General features: G+C 41.8%; 1 protein-coding gene across 5 annotated transcripts in view; it reads left to right on the plus strand.

Annotated features, from left to right (window-relative positions):
- The window catches only part of fam172a (family with sequence similarity 172 member A), a 563,544-nt gene that overhangs the window by 323 nt on the left and 538,533 nt on the right, over positions 1–24,688 (plus strand). For 2 of the 5 annotated variants that reach the window (XM_059969313.1, XM_059969310.1), the window contains 3 exons: positions 2,068–2,161; positions 15,275–15,376; positions 21,504–21,604. In XM_059969313.1, the coding sequence (XP_059825296.1) occupies positions 2,068–2,161; positions 15,275–15,376; positions 21,504–21,604 (297 nt within the window). Of the gene's footprint in view, positions 1–39; positions 171–2,026; positions 2,162–15,274; positions 15,377–21,503; positions 21,605–24,688 lie in introns of those variants that run through there. The other 3 variants (XM_059969314.1, XM_059969312.1, XM_059969311.1) reach the window with 3 other exon arrangements.

Consider the following 24,688-nt stretch of genomic DNA (forward strand, 5'->3'; position numbering starts at 1 on the left):
CTTGTCCGTCTCCTGTCACCTCTTAGCGTCGCTTTCCGTGTTGTTTCCCCTCTCTCATTTGGCGGAGACTCGGGGAAAGGGAAGGGAAGGGAGGGGAGCAGAAGTGGGTGGTTACGGTCCGAGCGAGCGAGAGAGAAAGAAACGGCGGCAAGGTGTACTGTGTCGGCGCGGTACGTGGCTCCTCTTCCCTCCCCGTGTTGGGTGCTGTGCCGAGAGCCCGTGTGTGGCCGGGATCGCGGGTGGCAGCAGGTCCGAGCGTGTACAGACACGCCCATTCACCCGGCGCTTGGAGCAATCCGACCCGACCGCGACCCCGAGGCCTCAGCTCTGAGCTCACAGTGCAGGCACACACAGACACGCCGGCACAACTTCCTCTTCCAGTCCGTAAAGTATACGACAAAATCGGGAGGGAAAAACCATATTTAAAATACAGGCTCTCGTGCACTCTTCTGTTTTTATTTCAGTGCCCTATTTTGGACAATACAGGCTACGTCTCATTTAATTTGCCAATATGAAGAGTATAATGAAGAATTATTGTAGAGTAATAACTTCCCGTACTAGATGATATCATTGCACTAGAATCTTAGAAGATGGAAGCGAAAATATTTTAAATAATGCAACACCGACAATATTTTCAGTTCCAAGTCAAACTTCAGACAAGTAAATAAACACATTGCAGTTGAGGAATCCATATTGTTCAATACAAAGCCACTAAAATTGATAATTACTGCGAGAAGTGTAGAAAAAGGATTCAAGAATATTTAAGGATAAAATTGCTTTTAGTGTCAAATGCAATAGAGTTGCCACAGGAATGAATATATGTATTACAATTATATAGGAGAGTTCCATTTAGAGACCTAAATCAATAATTAATGGAAATGAAATCCAGTCATTATCATTGGTGATGGCTTTATTAAAGATTTGATAATATCTTATTCTGTCATGTGTAGTTGTAATAATACTTAATATCACACTTATTCCAAGATAGTTTTATATTTCAGCTGTCTATAAGACTGCTTTTATGTGATTTAATTCTTATTAGAAGTTTAGTAATGTGGAGCCATTTATTTTCCTTTTGGGTGGGCTCTGGGCATTGAAGGCAAGTCCAGCATTACTGCTCATTCACAATTCCTTTGAGAAAGTGCTGGGTGGACCACTTAGATCTTCCAGTATAGATACTCAAAGAGTGTTGTTAAGGAGTTCCAGAATTTAGATAGTGTAGGAACAGAGTATATTTCCATTCAGGGTGGACTTGAAGGAGAATCTTTAGGTGGAGGTGTTCCCATGTATCTGAAAGCCTTGCCTGCAGGGGTAGAAAGGTGCTGTCAAAGTTGCAGGTGGCATGCATTGAATCCACTATGCATTGGTGTTGAAGTGAGTGCATAATTATGGAGGTGGATGGAGTAACTATCAAACAATCTCTGTCCAGCTTCTTACGTATTGATGGAGCTGTAACCATCATACAGAGATGGAGAGACTTGATCATACTCTTGTACCGTGCGGATGGCGGAGAGCTTTTGAAGTGTTCTGGGTTTGCCACAGGATTGATTTCTAGTCTCTTACCTGCTCTTGTTTACGTGGCTGGTCCGGTTGATTTCTGAGTCAACAGTTCTTCCTCAGGATGTTATGTTGGGGATCTTAGGGTCATTAATGTCACAATCGAGTATTTACAACCATTGTTGAATGATTGGATTCTAACATTTATAGACTCAGCCAGCAACATTAACATCTTTAGCGTTACCCTACCCATGGGGTATATTGCAGACAAGTGTCCTACTGATGAAATTCAGGGCTGGTCCCTGTGAGCTGCACTTAGTCATCAAAATTGCTTTAACTTGACTCAGAGCTAATTTAATTGTTCCATATTTCTAAAAATTATAAACACTACACCTTGTTCATCATGTCAGACCAAGCAACCTCCCCATCTACTGTTTTTTTAAACAAAGTAACTTCATTGTTGAATGTTTTCTAACTGTAGCTCTCGTCATTCAAAATAATAATAGTCATCTGTAACATTACATTTCAGTTCCTTGATCAGACAATATTAATTGGATGCTCGTTTACCAGGTGGTTTTCATCCTTTCACCTGTGTGGATTATCATGGCACAGAACCAACCAGATGGACCAGAAGAAAAGGACAGAACTTCTACTGCATTAAAAGGTAGGCTGCCTGCAGATTTTGGTTGTTACATTTAAAACTGATGAATCTGATTTTTAAGGCAACACGAGTGAATCTGCAGATACTGGAAATAAATAAAAACACAAAATGCTGGCCTGCTGAGTTCTGCCAGCATTTTGTGTTTTTATTTTAATCTGATTTTTAAGTCTTTTCCACTCTTATGGCTTGTACTGTAATTGTTGAATTTATTTATTTATCAAGATACAATGCGAAATTCCGACCCATTGAACCACACTGGCCAACAAGCCCTGATTAATCACAGAACAATTTACATTGATCAATTAACCTACTAACTGATATGTCTTCAGACTGTGGAAGGAAACTGGAGCACCCAGAGAAAACCCATGCATTCTACAAGGAAAATGTATCATCTCCTTATGGATGATGTCAGAATTAAACTCCAAATGCCAACTGTAGCTGTAATATTGTCCGTAATTCAGATGTTCAAGTCCTTGCTTTATACAATGTCTTTAATATTACAAAAGTCTACCAAGATATTCCATTCGAATTCTGAGCCACAATAGTGTGCTTTCTCATGAATTTTTAAAGTACTCTCCTTGACAAAAGAGCATGCACCAGTGATGCCATGATTAAATATGATTGGTGATGATAGAGTTTCCAGAGTTTATGTGGTAAAGGTTACAGGGATGTGAAATGTAAGGCAATGAAAGCTTTTCAACTTGTTATGTGAATTTTCACTTTAAGGAGTTGATGAATTGAATCAGAATCAGGAAAAAGTTTACTATCACTGGCATATGCCATGAAATGTCAGTAGCAGTACATTGCAACACATAATAAAATCTATAAATTCCATTAAGTATATATAAAAAAGAACATTAAATTAAATAAGTAGTGCAAAAAGAGGGGGAAATGTACTGAGGTAGTGTTCATGGGTTCAATGTCTTCAAAAATCTATTGGCAGGGGGGAAGAAGCGTACGCTGTATGAAATTGCTCTTTTCATGTATTGATTGGCATTTGAAAGAGACTATGAGCAGCTTTGAAGAAAAGTAAGTTTGCTATTATGAATGACCTGGCAAAACTTCCTTTATAGTACCTTGATCATCACTCCAAAGTGTTTCTACCTTCTAATTCAACTCCTTACACAACTTCTGTGTTCTGAAACTTAATCTTGTGTCTTGTGCAAACCCCCTTGCTCACATCCCCGATCATTTCCACAATTTACCTTTTACTTACTTCATGACCAGATTGTCTTAAATCATTTTATTTGTTGAGACACTGTGCAGAATACACTCTTGTGCCCCTTTGAGCTGCATCCACCAGCGTTCCCCAATTTAATCTAAGCCTGATAATGGAAAATTTATAATAACTAATGAACCTATCAAATGATATGTCTTTGGACTGTGGGAGGAAACCGGAGCAATCAAAAGAAATCCACATGGTCACAGGAAGAATGTACAGGCTCCTTACAGGCAGCAGTGGGAATTGAACCAAGGTCGTTTGTATGGTAAAATGTTGTGCTAACCACTATGCTACCATGCTGCCAAAGCAAAAATTCATTTTTTGTTTCTTCTTGCCACCCATTCTACCTGACCACTGTTCCCTCTTGCCACCCATTCTACCTGACCACTGTTCCCTCTTGCCACCCATTCTCTGTAACCACTGTTCCCTCTTGCCACCCATTCTACCTGATCACTGTTCCCTCGTGCCACCCATTCTCCGTAACCACTGTTCCCTCTTGCCACCCATTCTACCTGACCACTGTTCCCTCTTGCCACCCATTCTCCGTAACCACTGTTCCCTCTTGCCACCCATTCTACCTGATCACTGTTCCCTCGTGCCACCCATTCTATCTGACCACTGTTCCCTCTTGCCACCCATTCTACCTGACCACTGTTCCCTCTTGCCACCCATTCTACCTGACCACTGTTCCCTCGTGCCACCCATTCTACCTGACCACTGTTCCCTCTTGCCACCCATTCTACCTGACCACTGTTCCCTCTTGCCACCCATTCTACCTGACCACTGTTCCCTCTTGCCACCCATTCTACCTGACCACTGTTCCCTCTTGCCACCCATTCTACCTGACCACTGTTCCCTCTTGCCACCCATTCTACCTGACCACTGTTCCCTCTTGCCACCCATTCTACCTGACCACTGTTCCCTCTTGCCACCCATTCTACCTGACCACTGTTCCCTCTTGCCACCCATTCTCCGTAACCACTGTTCCCTCTTGCCACCCATTCTACCTGATCACTGTTCCCTCGTGCCACCCATTCTCCGTAACCACTGTTCCCTCTTGCCACCCATTCTACCTGACCACTGTTCCCTCTTGCCACCCATTCTACCTGACCACTGTTCCCTCTTGCCACCCATTCTACCTGACCACTGTTCCCTCTTGCCACCCATTCTCCGTAACCACTGTTCCCTCTTGCCACCCATTCTACCTGACCACTGTTTCCTCTTGCCACCCATTCTACCTGACCACTGTTCCCTCTTGCCACCCATTCTACCTGACCACTGTTCTCTCTTGCCACCCATTCTACCTGACCACTGTTTCCTCTTGCCACCCATTCTCCGTAACCACTGTTCCCTCTTGCCACCCATTCTACCTGACCACTGTTCCCTCTTGCCACCCGTTCTCCGTAACCACTGTTCCCTCTTGCCACCCATTCTACCTGACCACTGTTTCCTCTTGCCACCCATTCTACCTGACCACTGTTCCCTCTTGCCACACATTCTACCTGATCACTGTTCCCTCTTGCCACCCATTCTACCTGACCACAATTCCCTTTTGCCACCCATTCTACCTGGTCACTGTTCCCTCGTGCCACCCATTCTCCGTAACCACTGTTCCCTCTTGCCACCCATTCTCCGTAACCACTGTTCCCTCTTGCCACCCATTCTACCTGACCACAATTCCCTCTTGCCACCCATTCTACCTGACCACTGTTCCCTCTTGCCACCCATTCTACCTGACCACTGTTCCCTCTTGCCACCCATTCTCCGTAACCACTGTTCCCTCTTGCCACCCATTCTACCTGACCACAATTCCCTCTTGCCACCCATTCTACCTGACCACTGTTCCCTCTTGCCACCCATTCTACCTGACCACTGTTCCCTCTTGCCACCCATTCTACCTGACCACTGTTCCCTCTCGCCACACATTCTCCGTAACCACTGTTCCCTCTTGCCACCCATTCTACCTGACCACAATTCCCTTTTGCCACCCATTCTACCTGGTCACTGTTCCCTCGTGCCACCCATTCTCCGTAACCACTGTTCCCTCTTGCCACCCATTCTATCTGACCACTGTTCCCTCTTGCCACCCATTCTACCTGACCACAATTCCCTTTTGCCACCCATTCTACCTGGTCACTGTTCCCTCTTGCCACCCATTCTACCTGACCACTGTTCCCTCTTGCCACCCATTCTTCGTAACCACTGTTCCCTCTTGCCACCCGTTCTACCTGATCACTGTTCCCTCTTGCCACACATTCTATCTGACCACTGTTCCCTCTTGCCACCCATTCTACCTGACCACTGTTCCCTCTTGCCACCCATTCTACCTGACCACTGTTCCCTCTTGCCACCCATTCTTCGTAACCACTGTTCCCTCTTGCCACCCGTTCTACCTGATCACTGTTCCCTCTTGCCACACATTCTACCTGACCACTGTTCTCTCTTGCCACCCATTCTATCTGACCACTGTTCCCTCTTGCCACCCATTCTATCTGACCACTGTTCCCTCTTGCCACCCATTCTACCTGACCACTGTTCCCTCTTGCCACACATTCTCCGTAACCACTGTTTCCTCTTGCCACCCATTCTACCTGACCACTGTTCCCTCGTGCCACCCATTCTACCTGACCACTGTTCCCTCTTGCCACACATTCTCCGTAACCACTGTTTCCTCTTGCCACCCATTCTACCTGACCACTGTTCCCTCGTGCCACCCATTCTACCTGACCACTGTTCCCTCTTGCCACCCATTCTACCTGACCATTCTACACTCACCCCAGTTTAGAAATATGACTTAAAGAAAATTTGAATTATGCTATTTTTAGAATTATTCATGTGACCCATCAAGAAAGGCCATACCCTGACTTGACGTGACTTTGGTCTGAACCACAATTTAGGATTCTAAAACTGTATTACATTATATTTGATTGACATTTTTTTAAACATTTAAACAAATTATATTGCAGATTGCTCCCCAGCTTGTTTCTAAGCATCCTTAGTACCTGTGAGATTATCAAGCAGCTTTGATTATGCAAAATTATTTCTTGTCCCATCCCAATTGTTTCCTATGTTATTAAATATGCGGCTAATAGGAAGGGGCATAAATGTGGTGGGTGTGCAGGCACGCTGCTCGGGTTGGTACTAGAGGCAGATACAGTAAGGGCATTTAAGACATATAGGCACATGGATAAAAGAAAAATAAAGGGGTATGGGAGAGGGAAGGGTTAGATTGATCTTGGAGTAGGTTAAAATGTCGGCACAACATGTTGGGCCAAACAGCCTGTGCTTTACTGTAGTGTTCTATGTTAATTGCACACTGAGAATTCACATACTTGAAAACCTTACAAGGTTCAAAAGTTCATTTATTATCAAAGTATGTATCTATATACAACTCTGAGATTTGTCTTCTTCAGATAGGCACAAAACAAAGAAAGAGCATGACAGTGGTTCAGAGAGAAACATCAACCCACCCCCACCACACAAAAAAGAATGGCATCCTGATCATCAACCTCCAAACACTCCCTGCAAAAAATGGAACAAGAACATCAATGCCAAACAACTCCTCTCCCACAGAAATAACTAACAGAACATTGACCCCAAACCCCCTCCCCTCATATAACAGAGTGGAAAAGTAAGGGGCATTTAAAAAAAAACACAATACTGTATAAAAAACATGAGTCTAAAAATGTCCTCAGTCCATAAACACAATAGTTCAGTACTTAAACACAGAACTGTGATACCATCCTCTATATCACCAACATTCATCAAAAGAGAGGAACACCACACGAGTCTGTTTCAGTGAGACAAACAGTGGTAGGCCGCTCACAGAGTCCTCCAATCGTGATCAAAAGGAAGGCAGTTGGTGCTGAACTCTCAGTCACTATTTGCATTTACCTCAATGTCTCAATCTTCCTCAATGCTTTAACCAGCGAAATGGAGTTGAACTTGTGGTACAAATGTATTCCAGTTCCTATTCACTAGGAGATAGCTTATCACGTTTGAGCACACACTTAGTTTGAGCACAATCCACTTGTTCACTTAATTTTACTGTGGGAGGGAAAGAGCAAAATAATTCCCTTTTTAACGACTAAATGCCTGTACAATTTCCTCTTCTGTCTCAATTATTAAGAGATCTCCTAATACTGCCTCTTAATTGATTTGATTTCTGCAACCATATTTATTTATTCATTATTTATAGATACAGTGTGGAACAGGTCCTCATGGTCCTTTGAGCTGCGCTGCCCAGCAACCCATCTGTTCAACCCTAGCCTAATCGCAGGACAATTTACAATGTCCAATTAACCTACTAACTGGTACACCTTTGGAATGTGAAAGGAAACTGTAGCACCTGGAGAATACACACACAGTTCACGGGGAGAACATACAAACTCTTTACAGATGACGCCAGGATTGAACTCTGAACTCCAGACACCCCGAGCTGTAATGACACCATGCTGACTGCTGTTCCTCCTTCTTCACTACAACCACGCAATCCCAGTTGCCCTTCCACTACCTTTGAAACTCTCTTCCACCTTCAAGTTCATCTCACCTACAAAATTCATTTTATGTTTCCTTGTTCCACTGCCTACTCCAATCCATTGTTTATCCAGAAGATTAAATCTGTCACATTTCAAAACAGTTTCAAGAGCAATGTATGTGAGGATATTTCTGGAAATGCAGCACTTGCTGCAGTTCTGTCTGCCTTTACAGAGATAATTTAGATCAGTTGCTGATGATAGCTTGAAACAAAATACAGTGTAACAGGCATGAAAAATATAGTTGGTACTCCCTAATTTCAATAGGAAAGAAAATCAGCCATTGATTCATTACTGCCAACTTTCTGATGCCTCCCGAAAGTAGTTTCCTTCCCAGGGATTTTATGCCAGTTATTATTATTGAGCACAACACATTCATCATCTTTCTGTATTTTAGAGATGTAATTTTATAATCTACAATAATTGCACAACTTAGAAAGAAATACAGTTGTTGTTCAGCTTTTGGGTTGGATCTGATTATGTAATTGCTAGTTTCATCTCTCCCAAAATTCATTGAACAGCCCTTGAGTGAAATGGTTCTTCTTAAGCCCATTACCACTACTGGGGCAGAGGCTGTCTATGGTAGCTCACCAGAGTCCTCTATCCTAGGCCAGTCTTTCACGTTGTCTCTACGTGTAGTTTATCTTCTTGGTGTATCTTTCCTCTCCTGGGCACGAGATCTTTGGAGCTTCTCTTGGTGTTTCTGTAACTCTGGGTTTTTACAGGATTGCATTGTTAGCCCCCTGTCGAACCCTCCTTTCACAGCCGGGCTTGGGACTGTCCTTGGTCGAATTGACTCAGATGTAACAAGCTTTTATGTAGTCAACTTCAGTACAACCTTGTATGCAGGGGAGATCAGAAGGAATAATCTAAAAATCAAGATGCATTGAATTTGATCCCTTTTTTTATCTATAACAGATGATTGTCACATTATCAGATGTGTATTTTGATAAGACTGGGTAGCTAGGTAATTATTAATAAATATTAATATTATTTAATAGAAAATTCAAAGTAAAATTTATTATCAGAGTACGTAAATGTCACCACATACAACCCTGAGATTCTTTTTTCCTGTGGGCATACTTAGCAAATCTATAGAACGGTAACTGTAAACAGAATCAATGAACATCAAACTGTACAAATACAAATACAAATAAATAGCAATAAATAACAAAAACATGAACTAACAAGAAAAAGAGTTCTTAAAGTCAGACCATCGGTTGTGGGAACACCAGACATAGAATGAGTGTAGTTTTTCCCTTTTGTTCAAGATTGTGATAGTTGAGGGGCCGTAACTGCTCTTGAACCTAGTGGTGCGTCCTGTGGAACTTGTACCATCTACCGATGGCAGCAGCAAGAAAAGAGCATACTGGGTTGAGATGTAGCCAGTCAATACACTTTTCACCACACATATATAGAAGTTTGTCAAGGTTTTTGATGACATGCCAAATCTCCACAGATTCCTGAGGAAGCAGAAGCATTGTCATGCTTTCTTTGGAATTATATTTATATGATGTGTCCAGGACAGGTTCTCTGAAGTAGTGACACCCAGGCATTTACTGACCCTCTCCACCTCTGATTCTCCTATAATTCCTGGCTCATGGACCTCTAGTTCCCCTCTCCTGAAGTCTGCAATCAGCTAATCGCAATATGATTAAAGACTAGCTTTATTTGCCACATATACTGTATGGTATATTGAAACAGAGTGAAATGCATTATTTACATCAAATCAAATCAGCAAGTATTGTGCCGAGGACACCTGCAAGTGTTGCCACAGTTGTTGCACCCGAATAGCCTGCCTACAACTCACTAATCCTAACCATATGTCTTTGGAATGTGAGAGGAAACTGGAGCACCTGGAGATATCCTATCGGGGAGAGGTTACAGACACTGGCATGTAAAACGTTGCGCTAATATTTTCCATGTCAACTGTCTGTAAGGTGTTTCTTATGTTCTAACCACTCCACTACTGTGCTGCCCATGAGTTCGAGCTTAGTACCTTCATTCTCAAATGAGAAACATAGAAACATAGAAAATAGGTGCAGGAGTAGGCCATTTGGCCCTTTGAGCCTGCACCACCATTCAGTATGATCATGGCTGATCATCCAACTCAGAACCCTGTACCTGCTTTCTCTCTATACCCCCTCATTCCTTTAGCCACAAGGGCCATATCTAACTTCCTCTTAAATATAGCCAATGAACCGGCCTCAACTGTTTCCTGTGGCAGAGAATTCCACAGATTCACCACTCTCTGTGTGAAGAAGTTTTTCCTCATCTCGGTCCTAAAAGGCTTCCCCTTTATCCTTAAATTGTGACCCCTCGTTCTGGACTTCCCCAACATCGGAATCAATCTTCCTGCATCTAGCCTGTCCAATCCCTTTAGAATTTTATACATTTCAATAAGATCCCCCCCTCAATCTTCTAAATTCCAGTGAGTATAAGCCTAGTCGATCCAGTCTTTCTTCATATGAAAGTCCTGCCATCCCAGGAATCAATCTGGTGAACCTTCTCTATACTCCCTCTATGGCAAGAATGTCTTTCCTCAGATTAGGGGACCAAAACTGCACACAATGTTCTTGGTGCGGTCTCACCAAGGCCTTGTGAAACTGCAGTAGAACCTCCCTGCTCCTGTACTCAAATCCTTTTGCTATGAATGCCAACATACCATTTGCCTTTTTCACCGCCTGCTGTACCTGCATGCCCACCTTCAATGACTGGTGTACAATGACACCCAGGTCTCGTTGCATCTCCCCTTTTCCTAATCGGCCACCATTCAGATAATAATCTGTTTTCCTGTTCTTGCAACCAAAGTGGATAACCTCACATTTATCCACATTAAATTGCATCTGCCATGTATTTGCCCACTCACCTAACCTGTCCAAGTCACCCTGCATTCTCTTAGCGTCCTCCTCACAGCTAACACCGCCGCCCAGCTTCGTGTCATCCACAAACTTGGAGATGCTGCATTTAATTCCCTCGTCTAAATCATTAATATATATTGTAAACAACTGGGGTCCCAGCACTGGGCCTTTCTGTACCCCACTAGTCACTGCCTGCCATTCTGAAAAGGTCCCGTTTACTCCCACTCTTTGCTTCCTGTCTGCCAACCAATTCTCTATCCACATCAATACCATACCCCCAATAACGTGTGCTTTAAGTTTGCACACTAATCTCCTGTGTGGGACCTTGTCAAAAGCCTTTTGAAAATCTAAATATACCATATCCACTGGCTCTCCCCTATCCACTCTACTAGTTACATCTTCAAAAAATTCTATAAGATTAGTCAGACATGATTTTCCTTTCACAAATCCATGCTGACTTTGTCCGATGATTTCACCTCTTTCCAAATGTGCTGTTATCACATCTTTGATAACCGACTCTAGCATTTTGCCCACCACCGATTCAGATTAACTGGTCTATAATTCCCTGGTTTCTCTCTCCCTCCTTTTTGAAAAAGTGGGGTTACATTAGCCACCCTCCAATCCTCAGGAACTAATCCAGAATCTAAGGAGTTTTGAAAAATTATCACTAATGCATCCACTATTTCTTGGGCTACTTCCTTAAGCACTCTGGGATGCAGACCATCTGGCCCTGGGATTTATCTGCCTTTAATCCCTTCAATTTACCTAACACCACTTACCTACTAACATGTATTTCCCTCAGTTCCTCCATCTCACTAGACCCTCGGTCCCTTACTATTTCCGGAAGATTATTTATGTCCTCCTTAGTGAAGACAGAACCAAAGTAGTTATTCACTTGGTCTGCCATGTCTTTGTTCCCTATGATCAATTCACCTGTTTCTGACCGTAAAGGACCTACATTTTTCTTGACCAATCTTTTTCTTTTCATGTATCTATAAAAGCTTTTACAGTCAGTTTTTATGTTCCCTGCCAGCTTTCTGTCATAATCTTTTTTCCCTTTCCTAATCAAGCCCTTTGTCTTCCTCTGCTGGTCTCTGAATTTCTCCCAGTCCTCAGGTGTGCCACTTTTTTTTTGCTACTTTATATGTTTCTTCTTTGGACTTGATACTATCCCTAATTTCTCTTGTCAGCCTTGGGTGCACTACCTTCCCTGGTTTATTCTTTTGCCAAACTGGGATGAACAATTGTAGTTCATCCATGCGATCTTTAAATGCTTGCCATTGCATATCCACCATCAACCCTTTAAGTATCATTTGCCAGTCTATCTTTGCTAATTCATGTCTCATACCTTCATACCTTTTATTCATGTTTTGATGTACATGTGGCAAGTAAGGCTATTCTCTCTCTGCCTATAAGCTAAGCTGCCCCAATATTACTCTTACTGAGTATTGTTGGAGCTCTACTCAGCTAAACAAAGTGAGATTTTTCATATTCTTTTAGTTTGTGCAATGGCTGTATGGATTTGGAAGACATGACATTTGCCATATGATGAAATGTACTTGCAGCTGTGATCTTCATGTGGATGGTTTGTTTCAGCTTTTGCTTCCTGATGGCTATCCCCAGCCCACGATGTTGATTTTTTGAATTTGGTAATGAAAATGCTATTGGGTTTTAAGAAAGGATGTTTATCTCTTTTGGCTCAGATGGTTTATGTGACTTCTAAATGATATAAATGTTAATGAGTAACTGTTATACATAAGAACACAAGAAATAGGAGCAGGAGTAAGCTAAATGTCAGTGCAAGTCTAAATATTGTTCAAATCACACCATCTGTATGCAGGCTCTGCCTCAGTTTCTGAGTTGAGAATTAGACTTAATACTGCAGTCTTCAGGAAACATCCCCACTTCTAAACCTGTGAGGAAGAGAATGACAAAATAGTCAAAAATTAATACCTCTAGGATAGTGCCAGGAGGTATTCCTACAGCAATAACTTGGCCATGATTGGCCACCAACTACTGCAAGTTTCTCTTATTGCAGAATGTTTCTTTCTGCAAGGAACAATTCCATATTTCTACTAATTCCCATATATTTCACACTTGGTTGAATGTTATGTAAATACCAAGGACTGTCCCTCTTCATTCACACTGGCATTCAGCTATTTTGTCCTTATTTGGAGGGAAATGCAAATGACATATTGCAGAATTTCTTTTCTCTGGATCTTAAACAAAACAGTGAGTAGGTTATTGAAAATTAATATGGTGGTATAGATGGATTCATTGATGACAGTTTCAACAATTTGGTGATTATTGAGGATGATGTATTGATTTCAAACCCATTTAAAATATGGCATTATTTATCATTAAGAGTGATAGACTTCAAAGTGGTAGACTTTTTAACTGATAGAGTGACACCTGGTGGGCCTGCAAAACTCACAGCTGCCATGTCTTGATTAAATTTGCTGTCTCTTGTGTTTTTGATTTTTGGGATGGTAAGTGAAATTTCTTATGACCATGGATTTCTGTCAATAAAGAGATTGACATTCTTGGAGGTGTTTTTATTCTGTCGTTCCAGAAAACAGTTCTGGGGTCCACTTCATCTTACATCCCACTATCTACTTTTCTTTCACATTGAGGATGCTGCACCTGTTTTTGCTTTATCCTGTAACACATAGAAAATTAAAGCTCAGTGTTGGTAATCTTGTCTATAAAACTGAAAATAAAATCAAGATCTCTATCATGGAAAGGGAATCAGAATCGTGTTTATTATCACTGACGACTTCTTCTTCATGTGCCTTGTGTGTTAACACACTTGGGCGATCATGGCTCTCCACATGGAACGATCCCTTGCAGCGTCAATGATATCTCGCACATTTAGATCTGTTAGTTCTTTCACTGTGTTCATATATTGTCTTCTTTGCCTTCCTCTTCCACGTTTCCCAGACATATGGCCTTGTAATGTAAGGCATTCTACTTCTCCCTTTCTGATGACATGGCCCAGGAAATTAAGTTTCCTCTCATTTAATGTTCTCATCAAAGATATTTTTGTATGGACACTTTGGAATACTGTCTCATTGGTTACTCTATCTCTATATGGTATTTTCAGCATTCTTCTAAGAAACAACATTTCTGTTGCTTCCAAGTTTCTTCAGAGTTCTGGTGTTATAGTCCATGTTTTGGAAGCATACAGCAAGATTGACCAGATGCAACATAGATCATGAAATTTGTTGTTTTGTAGTCGCAGTACACTGCAATACATAAAATATACTGTAAATTACAATAAGAAATATATAATAATATAAAAGAATAAGTAGTGCAACATGAGAGCAAAAATAGTGAGGTAGTGTTCATGGGTCATTCTGAAATCTAATGACCGACGGGAAGCAACTGTTCCTAAAATGTTGAGTGTGTCTTCAGGCTTCTGTGGGTCTTCTATGATGATAGCAATGAGAAGAGACCATGTCCTAGGTGTTGGCATCCTTAATGATGGATGCCACCTTTTTGAGGCATTAGCTTTTAAAAATGCCCTAGATAAGTTAGATCTACTGTCTTATTTCTGCATGTAGTTGTTAGTTTAAATAATTCAAACTTCTTAAATTTTTGATGCATTTCATCTACCCCACTCTTTGGTTTCTCTGTATATAGTTGAACTCTAATACATCTTGGGTGATTTATCATCTCTTTTAGTTGTTTTTCTGGTTTTATTCTCAGTGTTTAAAATGATTCGTAGTTTAGTGAGGAGTCAAGATTTTCTTTTGCAGAAAATCTCTGCAAATTACATTGGAGTTGAATAGTGCTGGACAAATGTGTACATTGTAAGATACCTATTTTGTATGCTTTTGTTAGTATGCTTGTATTAAAACTATATTCATAGAGTTGCTGGCTCTGCTAATTCATGTTTAAAATATAGTACTGTGCAAAAATCTTAGCACATATGTACAGCTAGGGTACCCAAAACCTTTGCACAGTACTGTATTTGTCAACATGGAGTGGAGAGCGAGTTTGTAAATCTGGTGGCAGCAAAGGATATTGAGAATGTCAAGGGTGGAGCACTGTGGGAGAGGTGTAGGACAGGTGGCAGAGGAGGAGTGCCAGGGTCAAGGGGTGGTGTGGGTGCAGACACACCCAATCCTGAGGCACCAGGCAAGGTATTTTGATTCCAAGCAATTAGTTTATTGATTATTACAGAATGTCTCTCTAATGCTTCTCAATCCCTTCCCTCTCCAATCCCCCTTTCCCAACCTCTCCCTGCACCCTTTCCTCTCTCAGTCCACAATGGAGACAAATAACAGAATCAGGTTTAACATCACTCATATACAGAATGTCATGAATTTTTTTTTGCTGCAACAGTATAGTGCAATACATAAAATTATTACAGTACTGTGCAAAGGTCTTAGGCATCCTAGATATATACACAGAGATGTGCATAAGACTTCTGTACAGTACTGAATCAGATGGGAAAACAATGCAAATGTGAATAAATTCACTGTTTTATTTTCAGATTTACTATCTAGAATTGACCTGGAAGAACTAATGAAGAAGGATGAACCACCTCTTAAATTTCCCAAAACACTTGAGGAGTTTGAATATTATTTTAATGAAAGTAAGTTTGTCTCCCCAGATTAAAGGACATCATATTTTAAAATTGTGTTTCTATTATATAATTTGTTTTAAAAATGTACTTCATTATGTGGCTGAAACAGAATTTAGGTGATATTCTGGTGGCAGTCTTAAAATTAAATCAAGAGTTAGGAGTTTTCCCTTTTGACAGAGAAAAATGCTAAACTGCTGACATGAGTTGCTTTAGCTGGATAAAAGAAAGAGTTATTGATTATACCTTGCATGTAAATGTACAACACAGAATCAGGTTCTATAAGCCCACCTTGCCCTTCCTGATATGATGCCTATCTATTTGCCTGCATTAGGCCAGTATTCTTCAATGCCATCCTATCTAAAAATCAGTCCAACTGTTTTTAGATGTTGCTGGGAGTGTACTTCTCCCAGCTCCTCTGGCAGCTTATTCTGGATATCCACCACTGTGAAAAGTGTACCTGAGAGCTCCTTTAAATTTTACCCTTCTCCCTTTCTATCTGTTGCTTCTAGCTTTGGACTCCACTTGTCCTGGCAAAAAGGTTATCCATCCTATCTATGCCCTTTGTAATTCAGATTCAGATGTACTTATCACAACAAAATTTACAGTGAAGTGTGTCATTTGTGTAGACAACCAATACACCTGATGATGGGTTGGGGGCAGGCTGCAAGTGCCACTACACATTGTGGCAGAACAACACAGACACAACAAAACAAAACAGAACATGCCAAGCAACAACAGTGCATCTTTTCCTCCCTTCCTCCCTCTCATGTATCCACACACACACATACACAGTCCTCTAATCCCAGGACAGGCTGTCTTCAGCTACAGCTTCCATCTGACTCATGGAAATCTGATGGTGAAGTTAAAGAGTCTATTTCTAAGATGTTGAGTGTGGGTCTTCAGTGCCCTCTACCTCTGAAACTGTCCTTGATGGAGATGTTAGTGCCCATGATGGAGCTGGCTGAGCCTACAACCCTCTGCATCTTTTTTTCATCCTCTACAATGGAGCGTCTGTACCAGATGGTGATACAACCAGTTATAATGATCTCCATGGTACATCTGTAGAAATTTGCTAGAGTGTTTGCTGGTATACCCAAACTCCTCAAACTCTTAATGAAGTGTTGCTACTGATGTGCTTTCTTCCTAATTGTATCAATATGTCAAGGTTTGTTCGGGCAATTAGAGACGGTATGAAGAATTACTCATGATCTGCTTTGTGATTGTGCTGTTTATACAGCCTTTGGCATGACTACTCACAGAACAAATCACCGTTATCCAGCTCCTGCATCTCCTCTTTTTTTGCTATTTAGTTATAGTCAAAATGTCACCTACATCGGAATTCTTCCCACTACAGGATTGTTAACTTCCAACACTTAAAGATCTATTCTTCGGTGAAAATAAAAAAAAAATACAGCTGCTGAAACTCTTTCTGTATCCCTTTATTTCCTGTTATCTTAAAAACATACCAGGGTGGCTGACAACATGAGCCCAACCCCAAGAATGTCTTTGATTCATCATACTGTTTGTCCACTATCCAGCATTGGGTAGCAGATGACTGGACGTCTAGGAAGACTGAAGTCATTGTCTCTGGCCCATATTGTGGACTTTCTTCCTTACCCTTTGGCTGATATTTGACTATATTACATCAGGCCACTTGGTTCTTCTGTTTATTTGTTAAGGTCCATGTTTCATTTATCATTCTAAATTTAACTAATTTTTCATTGTATATTTTCATGATTGTATTGTGTCTACTGTGAACGCTTGCAATACAGTGAATCTCAGGGTAGTATGTGGCGACATATACATACTTTGATGATAAATTTATGAATTTTGATATTTTCTTGATGCTTTTAGGTTGTCTGTCATCTTTTGCCCTGAGATAATTTAACAGTTGATGACGAAAGGCAAACTCACACAAGAATTCCATTTACCACTTATCCCTGTGATCCACCTTGGGTCCTCCTTATCTTTGTTTTCAATTCTCTCAGTGTGTTTACCCTCTCTGTCTCTGTAGTGTCCTCCAACTCGTTAGCACTTAGAGATAACACTCCCCAAATATGGCTTTTCCAATAGTCCCCAATTTCAATTGGTTTTATTTTAATGACCATGCTTTCAACCATTAAAGTAGTTCTTACAGAAACAAATGCATGATGCTAAGCTAGGGCACATCATCAGTGATGTTGCCTGGGGTCGTCAGGTGTTTTGGGTCTTTCACCATCATGCATCCTCGCCCAGGCCCCAGCCTGTGCCCTCGCAGCAACCCATGGATCTGCCTTCTTTATCCAGAGCCATCTTGACTCTTTTTCTGCTGCATCTGTGGTGGTAGAAATGGCTTTCTTTCCTCTCTCTCCCGTGATTCCAAGTGCAGTGTATACTTCGCAGAGTGACTGGCCTGCAAAGCCATGACACCTGACATCCACAGGCCAACACTTTACTCTCCAGCATCTTCTTTGGCAGTTGTTCTTCAGATCTGCATACTTGGCTCTTTTCCGCTCGTAGGCCTCCTCCATGCATTCTTCCCATGGCACGGTAAGCTCAAGCATAAGAACGTGCTTCGATGAGTCGGACCACAACACAATGTTGGCCCACAATGTGATCTCTGTGATGTGGGGAGGAAACTGCAGCTGTTTTCCCAGCTCTGCTTTTAGCTTCCAGTCCTGTGCAGTGAAGAGCAACCCGGTTGCTTTCTGGTGTTCTGTTGGTCTTTCCTGCTCTTTGACAAAACAGAAGGTATTCTTGACCAGACTTGTTTTCCAGCAGATGTCAAGGGTGCTGCAGATCGTCTCAGCATTTGTCTAGAGGACCTGGTCATGCCACCACTGATAACAGCCATCGGCAAGAGCTCTGGGACAGCAGCTCAGAATATGCTCTAGCGTACCGGTCTTCTCACAGCGGGGGAAAGCTGGTCATTCTGCAAGGCCCTAGCAGTGCAGGTTGGATGGGCTAGGAAGGATGTCATAAACAGCCTGGATAAGGAACTAGATGCGGTGTGGATCCACCTTCCAGAGATTGTTTCACGTGATCTTTTGCTCGATCATCTGCTCCCATTTGGTCCAGGCTCCTTGCTGTTTCATTGCCACTGCTCTGCTGGTCCTCTCCTCCTCCACAGCTGCCCTTACTTCAGTCTGGACCAGTTCTCATTGCTCTTTCCCCTGTACTTTGTCAAAATGGGGGACTTCAAGGCTTCCAAGTCCAACTCTTCCCTTGGCAACTGCCCCCACCAGCACTTTGTGGCGCAGTCACACTTCAGCTTCTTCCACTGCAGCCTCTGCTCCCCACATTCTTCCAGTTCTCACTGCTGCTCTTTCCCCGGCAACCTTGAAGATTCCCAGAACTGTAGCACCTCTCTTGCTTGCAAAACCTTAAACTCCTCCTCGATGGATTTCAGGGCGAGTGTCAGTTTGCAGTTATTCCCGTACAGAGCGATGCTGCTGATGTTCCTTGATAAACACAGCCATCTTCGCAGGAACCAGCTGACTACTCTCTCTAATTCAACAACAGTAGAAATTGGAAACTCATGGAGATGCAGTGGCCAGAGGGTTCTTGGTAATACACCATGCTGGTAAATCCATGCCTGAAACCACCCTGGAAGGCCAGTCCTGTCAACCTCTTGCAACCATTGTTCAAATTCCCAACGGATGTTTCTTACTGCTGCCTTATCTCTGAGTGTTACATCAAACACCTTTCCAAGATTTTAAACAGGGTTTTCTGTGATGGCAGGAATTGGAATGTCCTCAATAGAGAAACAAAATTTCTCCTGTACTCGCCCCTTCTTCAGCACTACAGATCTTGATTTTGCAGGCTTAAAGGACATCCTTGCCCACCTCATCAACTTTTCCCGCCCCTTAAGAATGCACCTAGCACCAGGCAGTGACTCCATAGTGATAATCAGATCATCCATGAAGGCTCTTATTGGTGGTTGGCAGATCCCAGATCTTGATTTCGGGCCTCGATACTCTGGCTCTGCAAATTTTACCAGCATATTTATTGCCAGAGCGAAAAGGATGACTTGAGATGGTGCAGCTTGTGATGATACCAATTTCCAGCCTGTACCAGTCTGATGTTATTGGCCCTGTTGAGACTCTCAGATGGAACTCATTGTAGTAAGGTAGTAAGTTCTCATCCTAAACCTGTCCATTTAACTATCTGGTCTTTTTTTAAGGACAATCTGTAAAACAACGGCATGTTTGTTGATGCTTTCAGTGGGAAATTTTGTTAAGATTCCTCAGCTGTTTTATTGTGCACTGTATAAATAAAAACAATTCATGTTGAACTGTGACCAGTTATATGAGAATTTAACGATACTTGCATTAGAACAGAGGTGAACCATATTCATTTATTCTCCTACATAGCTGCTACCTGACCTGCTAAGTTCCTCCAGCTTTTGCCTGCATTGCTCAAGATTTCCAGCATCTGCTGAATCTCAAGTCCAAAATGTATTTTTGTTGTTATAATGTTGAGGGATGCTCCTTGAAAATGCAACTAGCCAGAATATTAAATGACAAAATAGACCTGTCCTGAACTCTGCATTAATTAGCAAGGATATTCATTTAGCAATATGTTTATACAGGAAATGACCAGATTTCATCCTGAAGTTTTCAATGACCATCAATCAACATTCATATATTGCAGGGGTTTCCAACCTGTTTTACACCATGGACCAATGCCATTGAGCAAGGGATCCGTGGACCCCAGATCTATTGTCTTACCCTGCATATTTTTTAATAATAGAGAATCAGAATGCCCCAAAACCAATATTTGGTTTCAATGTTGGTTATTATTGTGCGATATAGAAAGAAATTTAAAGGTTTGGTGGAATGCGACAGGATGGATATAAACATTTGGTTTCCAATGAGATTTTAAGAATCTGATCCAGATTTTGGAAAGGGAACAAAAGACTCTTCCTGCTGAAGGGTCTTGGCCTGAAACGTTGACTGTATTCTTTTCCATAGCTGCTGCCTTTTAAATTGCCTCTTCCCATCAACTTCCCTAATATTGATAGGTACCTTTTTACTGCCAAAAGGTTTAGGTGGGGCAGAATTTGTTAGGTGCGTCCAGGCTGAATGCTTGCCACACTATGTAAGCAGGGCAACCAGAGGAGAGTCCAATACTGAATCTAGTACTAGCACAATAAATCTGGTCAGGTGACAGAACTTTCCATGGGTGAGCATTTTGAAGACAGTGGCTGCAACTTCCTGACCTTTAACATAACCTTGGAAAGGGAAAGGAACAAACTGTAGGGAAAAAGTAAACACAAAGTGCACTGCAGATGCTGTGGTCAAATCACGACGTACAAAAAAGCTGAGTATGGCCATATAGGGTAACTTTGTGCTTTGTAGTTGAGCACTGCTGATGAAGGGATTGATGTTTATTGTGATGGATTGAAGTCAAGACATGTCATTCACCACAGAATTAAAAAGCATCTGAGCATCACTCATAACCTCAAAGACCTCCACGTAATTGATGGTAGGAGATATTGGCAACATTGAATATCAATGGTATGTGTTGCATGGTGCTTTTATTGTTCAAATGTTACTTACCAGGACAGTGTTTCCGAGGCCTTCCTTTATGCTGATGTGCACTAGTGCAATTGGTTGCTGTATTTTGTATAACCAATATCCAAATGTCGAGCATTGATTTTATTGTGATTCTGAGTAGAAGCCTTTTCAGGTCTGTCAATGTTACCTTGTTCAGAAAATAAAGGGAACTCTGCAAGTGGGGGGGTGATCTTTTCTTCATTGATCTATAAACAATACTGTACATTTAAAGGGCAACTAAATAGGCAGGCACATAATGAAAGAAAAATGGAAGGTTATGGGCTACAGAGGAGAGTTTGATTGTACAGTAGGTTTATATAATCTGGCATAATATCATGGGCTGAAGGTGCTCAAACTGTGCTCTACTGTTCTATGTTATGCAGTGACTAATATGATGAATGGACTGAGATCTACAACTTTGTGTCTTAGACCTAATGTAACTTTTGAATTTCCTCCATGTGGAGAAAAAGTCAAAAGTATTAAAATGCATGATTATTTCTATTGAATTTTAGAGCATGTTGAATTTTTGTGTTTATCTATTTGACTTAAAAATGAAATCCTGTGGAGTTACATTACAAAATGTTTTTTTTTGTGTCCAGAGGGACAGTTAAGACATACGAAAACTGGGGAACCTTATGTATTTAATTTCCATGAAGATATGCAGAGATGGAATCAGAAACGTTATGAGGCCCTTGGAGAAGTAAGTTCCTGCATCTTGACATGGGTTATGCCTAGATTGTTTGGAATTGTTCTCCTTGTCTTAAGCATGTGTCACGTACCCCGTGACCGGGTTACCAAACCAGCAGAAATGGAATGATACGTTGGAGTCTGGTGGTACTGTAACTAAAGGTGTTAATTAGTAAACTAAGTAATACAGTATCAAAAATGCAAATATACATATAAAACAGGTTAACAATGATAAATACAGAAGTATAGGAATAAGAATCAAAACCAAGCTCTATCGTAGTCTAGGGGTAAATGAATAGTCTTAAGATAATGCAGAGTTTAGTTCAGTTCAGTTTGGGTTGAGGTAGTTGCTGTTGTGACGTTGGGGAGAGAGAGAGAGAGAGAGAGAGAGAGTGAACGAGAGATGAGCGGCTGCAGCAGGCAAACCTTCCGTTGTCTTCTTGTTCCTTTGTACTGTTGTGGTCATCGATTATGACCCTTCTATTCCCAGCTAAGCCGTTCTTCAGTGGTGGACTCGTCACCCAGGCGAGGGTGGACACACACACAAGCCCCCACCGGCCTGCCTTCACACACTGTGAGCCTCTGACCGATACCCCCGAATCAATCCTCCAAGCCCCCACCTTCCTGTGGGTGCACAACACTTGTTCAGAGTCCAGTGGCGTGTCTGCCTGTGTCTCAGCAGACTCTGTCTTTTATCTCCCCAGCCGGGGTACCAGCCATCCATCAACTGATCATGTCCATCATACTGACCACTCTCTCCTGTCTCAGCAGGCACCTGGCATCACTCTGCTATGTCAGCAAGGATTCACACAAGCAGGCAGAGTCCTTGAAAGTAAAGTCAACAATCAGTGAAGAAGCCATAAATTTAAATCCTTGTGTCTCTCTCATTGTCAGCATGTGTAGCATGGCACCTCTCCCCCTCTTTATCTCTCTCTCTCATTAGCAGCATAGTTTACAGGGGGGTCAACTCTGGACCCCATCTCCCGATGGTTTTCTCATCACACATAACACATGTCTGACCTGGAGCAAATATTGGGAGAGTGAGCACATACGTGCTCTTGTTTTTTTTTGTCTATTATTGAGAGTAAATCAAGAATTGATTTTAATTTCAAACTGATCTCTGCATTTGACCACTGATTTGGAGAATTAGCTCTTCAGAGTAATTTAAAAATATGTCCAGCATGTCTGATAAGCTGAGAATTCCAAAGAACTTAAAGCTAGAAATAGCAAAATTTGCTTGATCTGCTTGAGTGTCATGTGAAATTCCTTGTGTACTGCTTGTTGCATCGTTTTGTTTGTGTAAATCCCAAAATAGCCTGCTTTAAATTTGTTGTCAGCAACTATAGTACAAAATAACAGCAAGCAGTATATTGCACTGTGCAGTTACCAATATTATTTTGATATTTTTGTTTCAGTATAAGAAATTACGATTTAAAGGCTATTTTTGACAGAAGCAGAATAAAAAATAATTGCAAATAATGTAAAAAAATTCAAAACAAAGTTCACACACAGGTAAATTTTGCCAAGTGTTACTTTGCTATTTAGGTAACTAAATGATTCAGGAATTAAAAGCTGTTTTTAGAAATGGTGCTCACAGAATGGTTTCAAAGGTACATTTCATGTCAGAGAAATGTATACAATTTACATCCTGAAATGCTTTTTCTTTGCAACCATCCACGAAAACAGAGAAGTGCCCCCCAAAGAATGAATGACAGTTAAATGTTAGAGCCCTAAAGTACCCCCCAGCTCCCCTCCCTCCCGTGCGTGAACGGCAGCAAGCAATGATCCCCCTCCCCCCAGCAGCAAAAAAAAGCATTGGCACCCGCCACCGAGCACTCAAACGTAAGCAAACCAACAGCAAAGATGCACACTTACAGTTACCTCAAAGACTACTTTTAGAACATAGAACATAGAATAGTACAGCACATTACAGGCCCTTTGGCCCACAATGTTGTGCCGACCCTCAAACCCTGCCTCCCATAAAACCCCCCACCTTAAATTCCTCCATATATCTGTCTAGTAGCCTCTTAAACTTCACTAGTGTATCTGCGTCCACCACTGACTCAGGCAGTGCAGTCCACGCACCAACCACTCTCTGAGTGAAAAAACTTCCTCTAATATCCCCCTTGAACTTCCCTCCCTTTACCTTAAAGCCATGTCCTCTTGTACTGAGCAGTGGTGACCTGGGGAAGAGGCGCTGGCTGTCCACTCTGTCTATTCCTCTTAATATCTTGTACACCTCTATCATGTCTCCTTTCATCCTCCTTCTCTCCAAAGAGTAAAGCCCTAGCTCCCTTAATCTCTGATCCTAATCCATACTCTCTAAACCAGGCAGCATCCTGGTAAATCTCCTCTGTACCCTTTCCAATGCTTCCACATCCTCCCTATACTGAGACGACTAGAACTGGACACAGTAATCCAAGTGTGGCCTAACTAGAGTTTTATAGAGTTGCATCATTACATAGCATCTCTTAAACTCTATCCCTCGACTTATGAAAGCTAACTTAACTACCCTATCTACCTGTGAAGCAACTTTCAGGGATCTGTGGACATGTACCCCCGGATCTCTGTGCTCCTCCACACTACCAAGTATCCTGCCATTTACTTTGTACTCTGCCTTGGAGTTTGTCCTTCCAAAATGTACCACCTCACACTTCTCCGGGTTGAACTCCATCTGCTGCTTCTCAGCCCACTTCTGCATCCTATCAATGTCTCTCTGCAATCTTCAACAATCCTCTACACTATCTACAACACCACCAACCTTTGTGTGGTCTGCAAATTTGCCAACCCACCCTTCTACCCCCGCATCCAGGTCATTAATAAAAATCACAATAAGTAGAGGTCCTTGAACAGATCCTTGTGGGACACCACTAGTCACAACCCTCCAATCTGAATGTACTCCCTCCACCACAACCCTCTGCCTTCTGCAGGCAAGCCAATTCTGAATCCACCTAGCCAAACTTCCCTGGATCCCATGCCTTCTGATTTTCTGAATAAGCCTACCATGTGAAAACTTGTCAAGTGCCTTACTAAAATCTGTGCAGATCCCATCCACTGCACTACCCTCATCTATATGCCTGGTCACCTCCTCAACGAA

Source organism: Hypanus sabinus, chromosome 5 (assembly GCF_030144855.1).
Source record: "Hypanus sabinus isolate sHypSab1 chromosome 5, sHypSab1.hap1, whole genome shotgun sequence".
Lineage (NCBI taxonomy): Eukaryota > Metazoa > Chordata > Chondrichthyes > Myliobatiformes > Dasyatidae > Hypanus > Hypanus sabinus.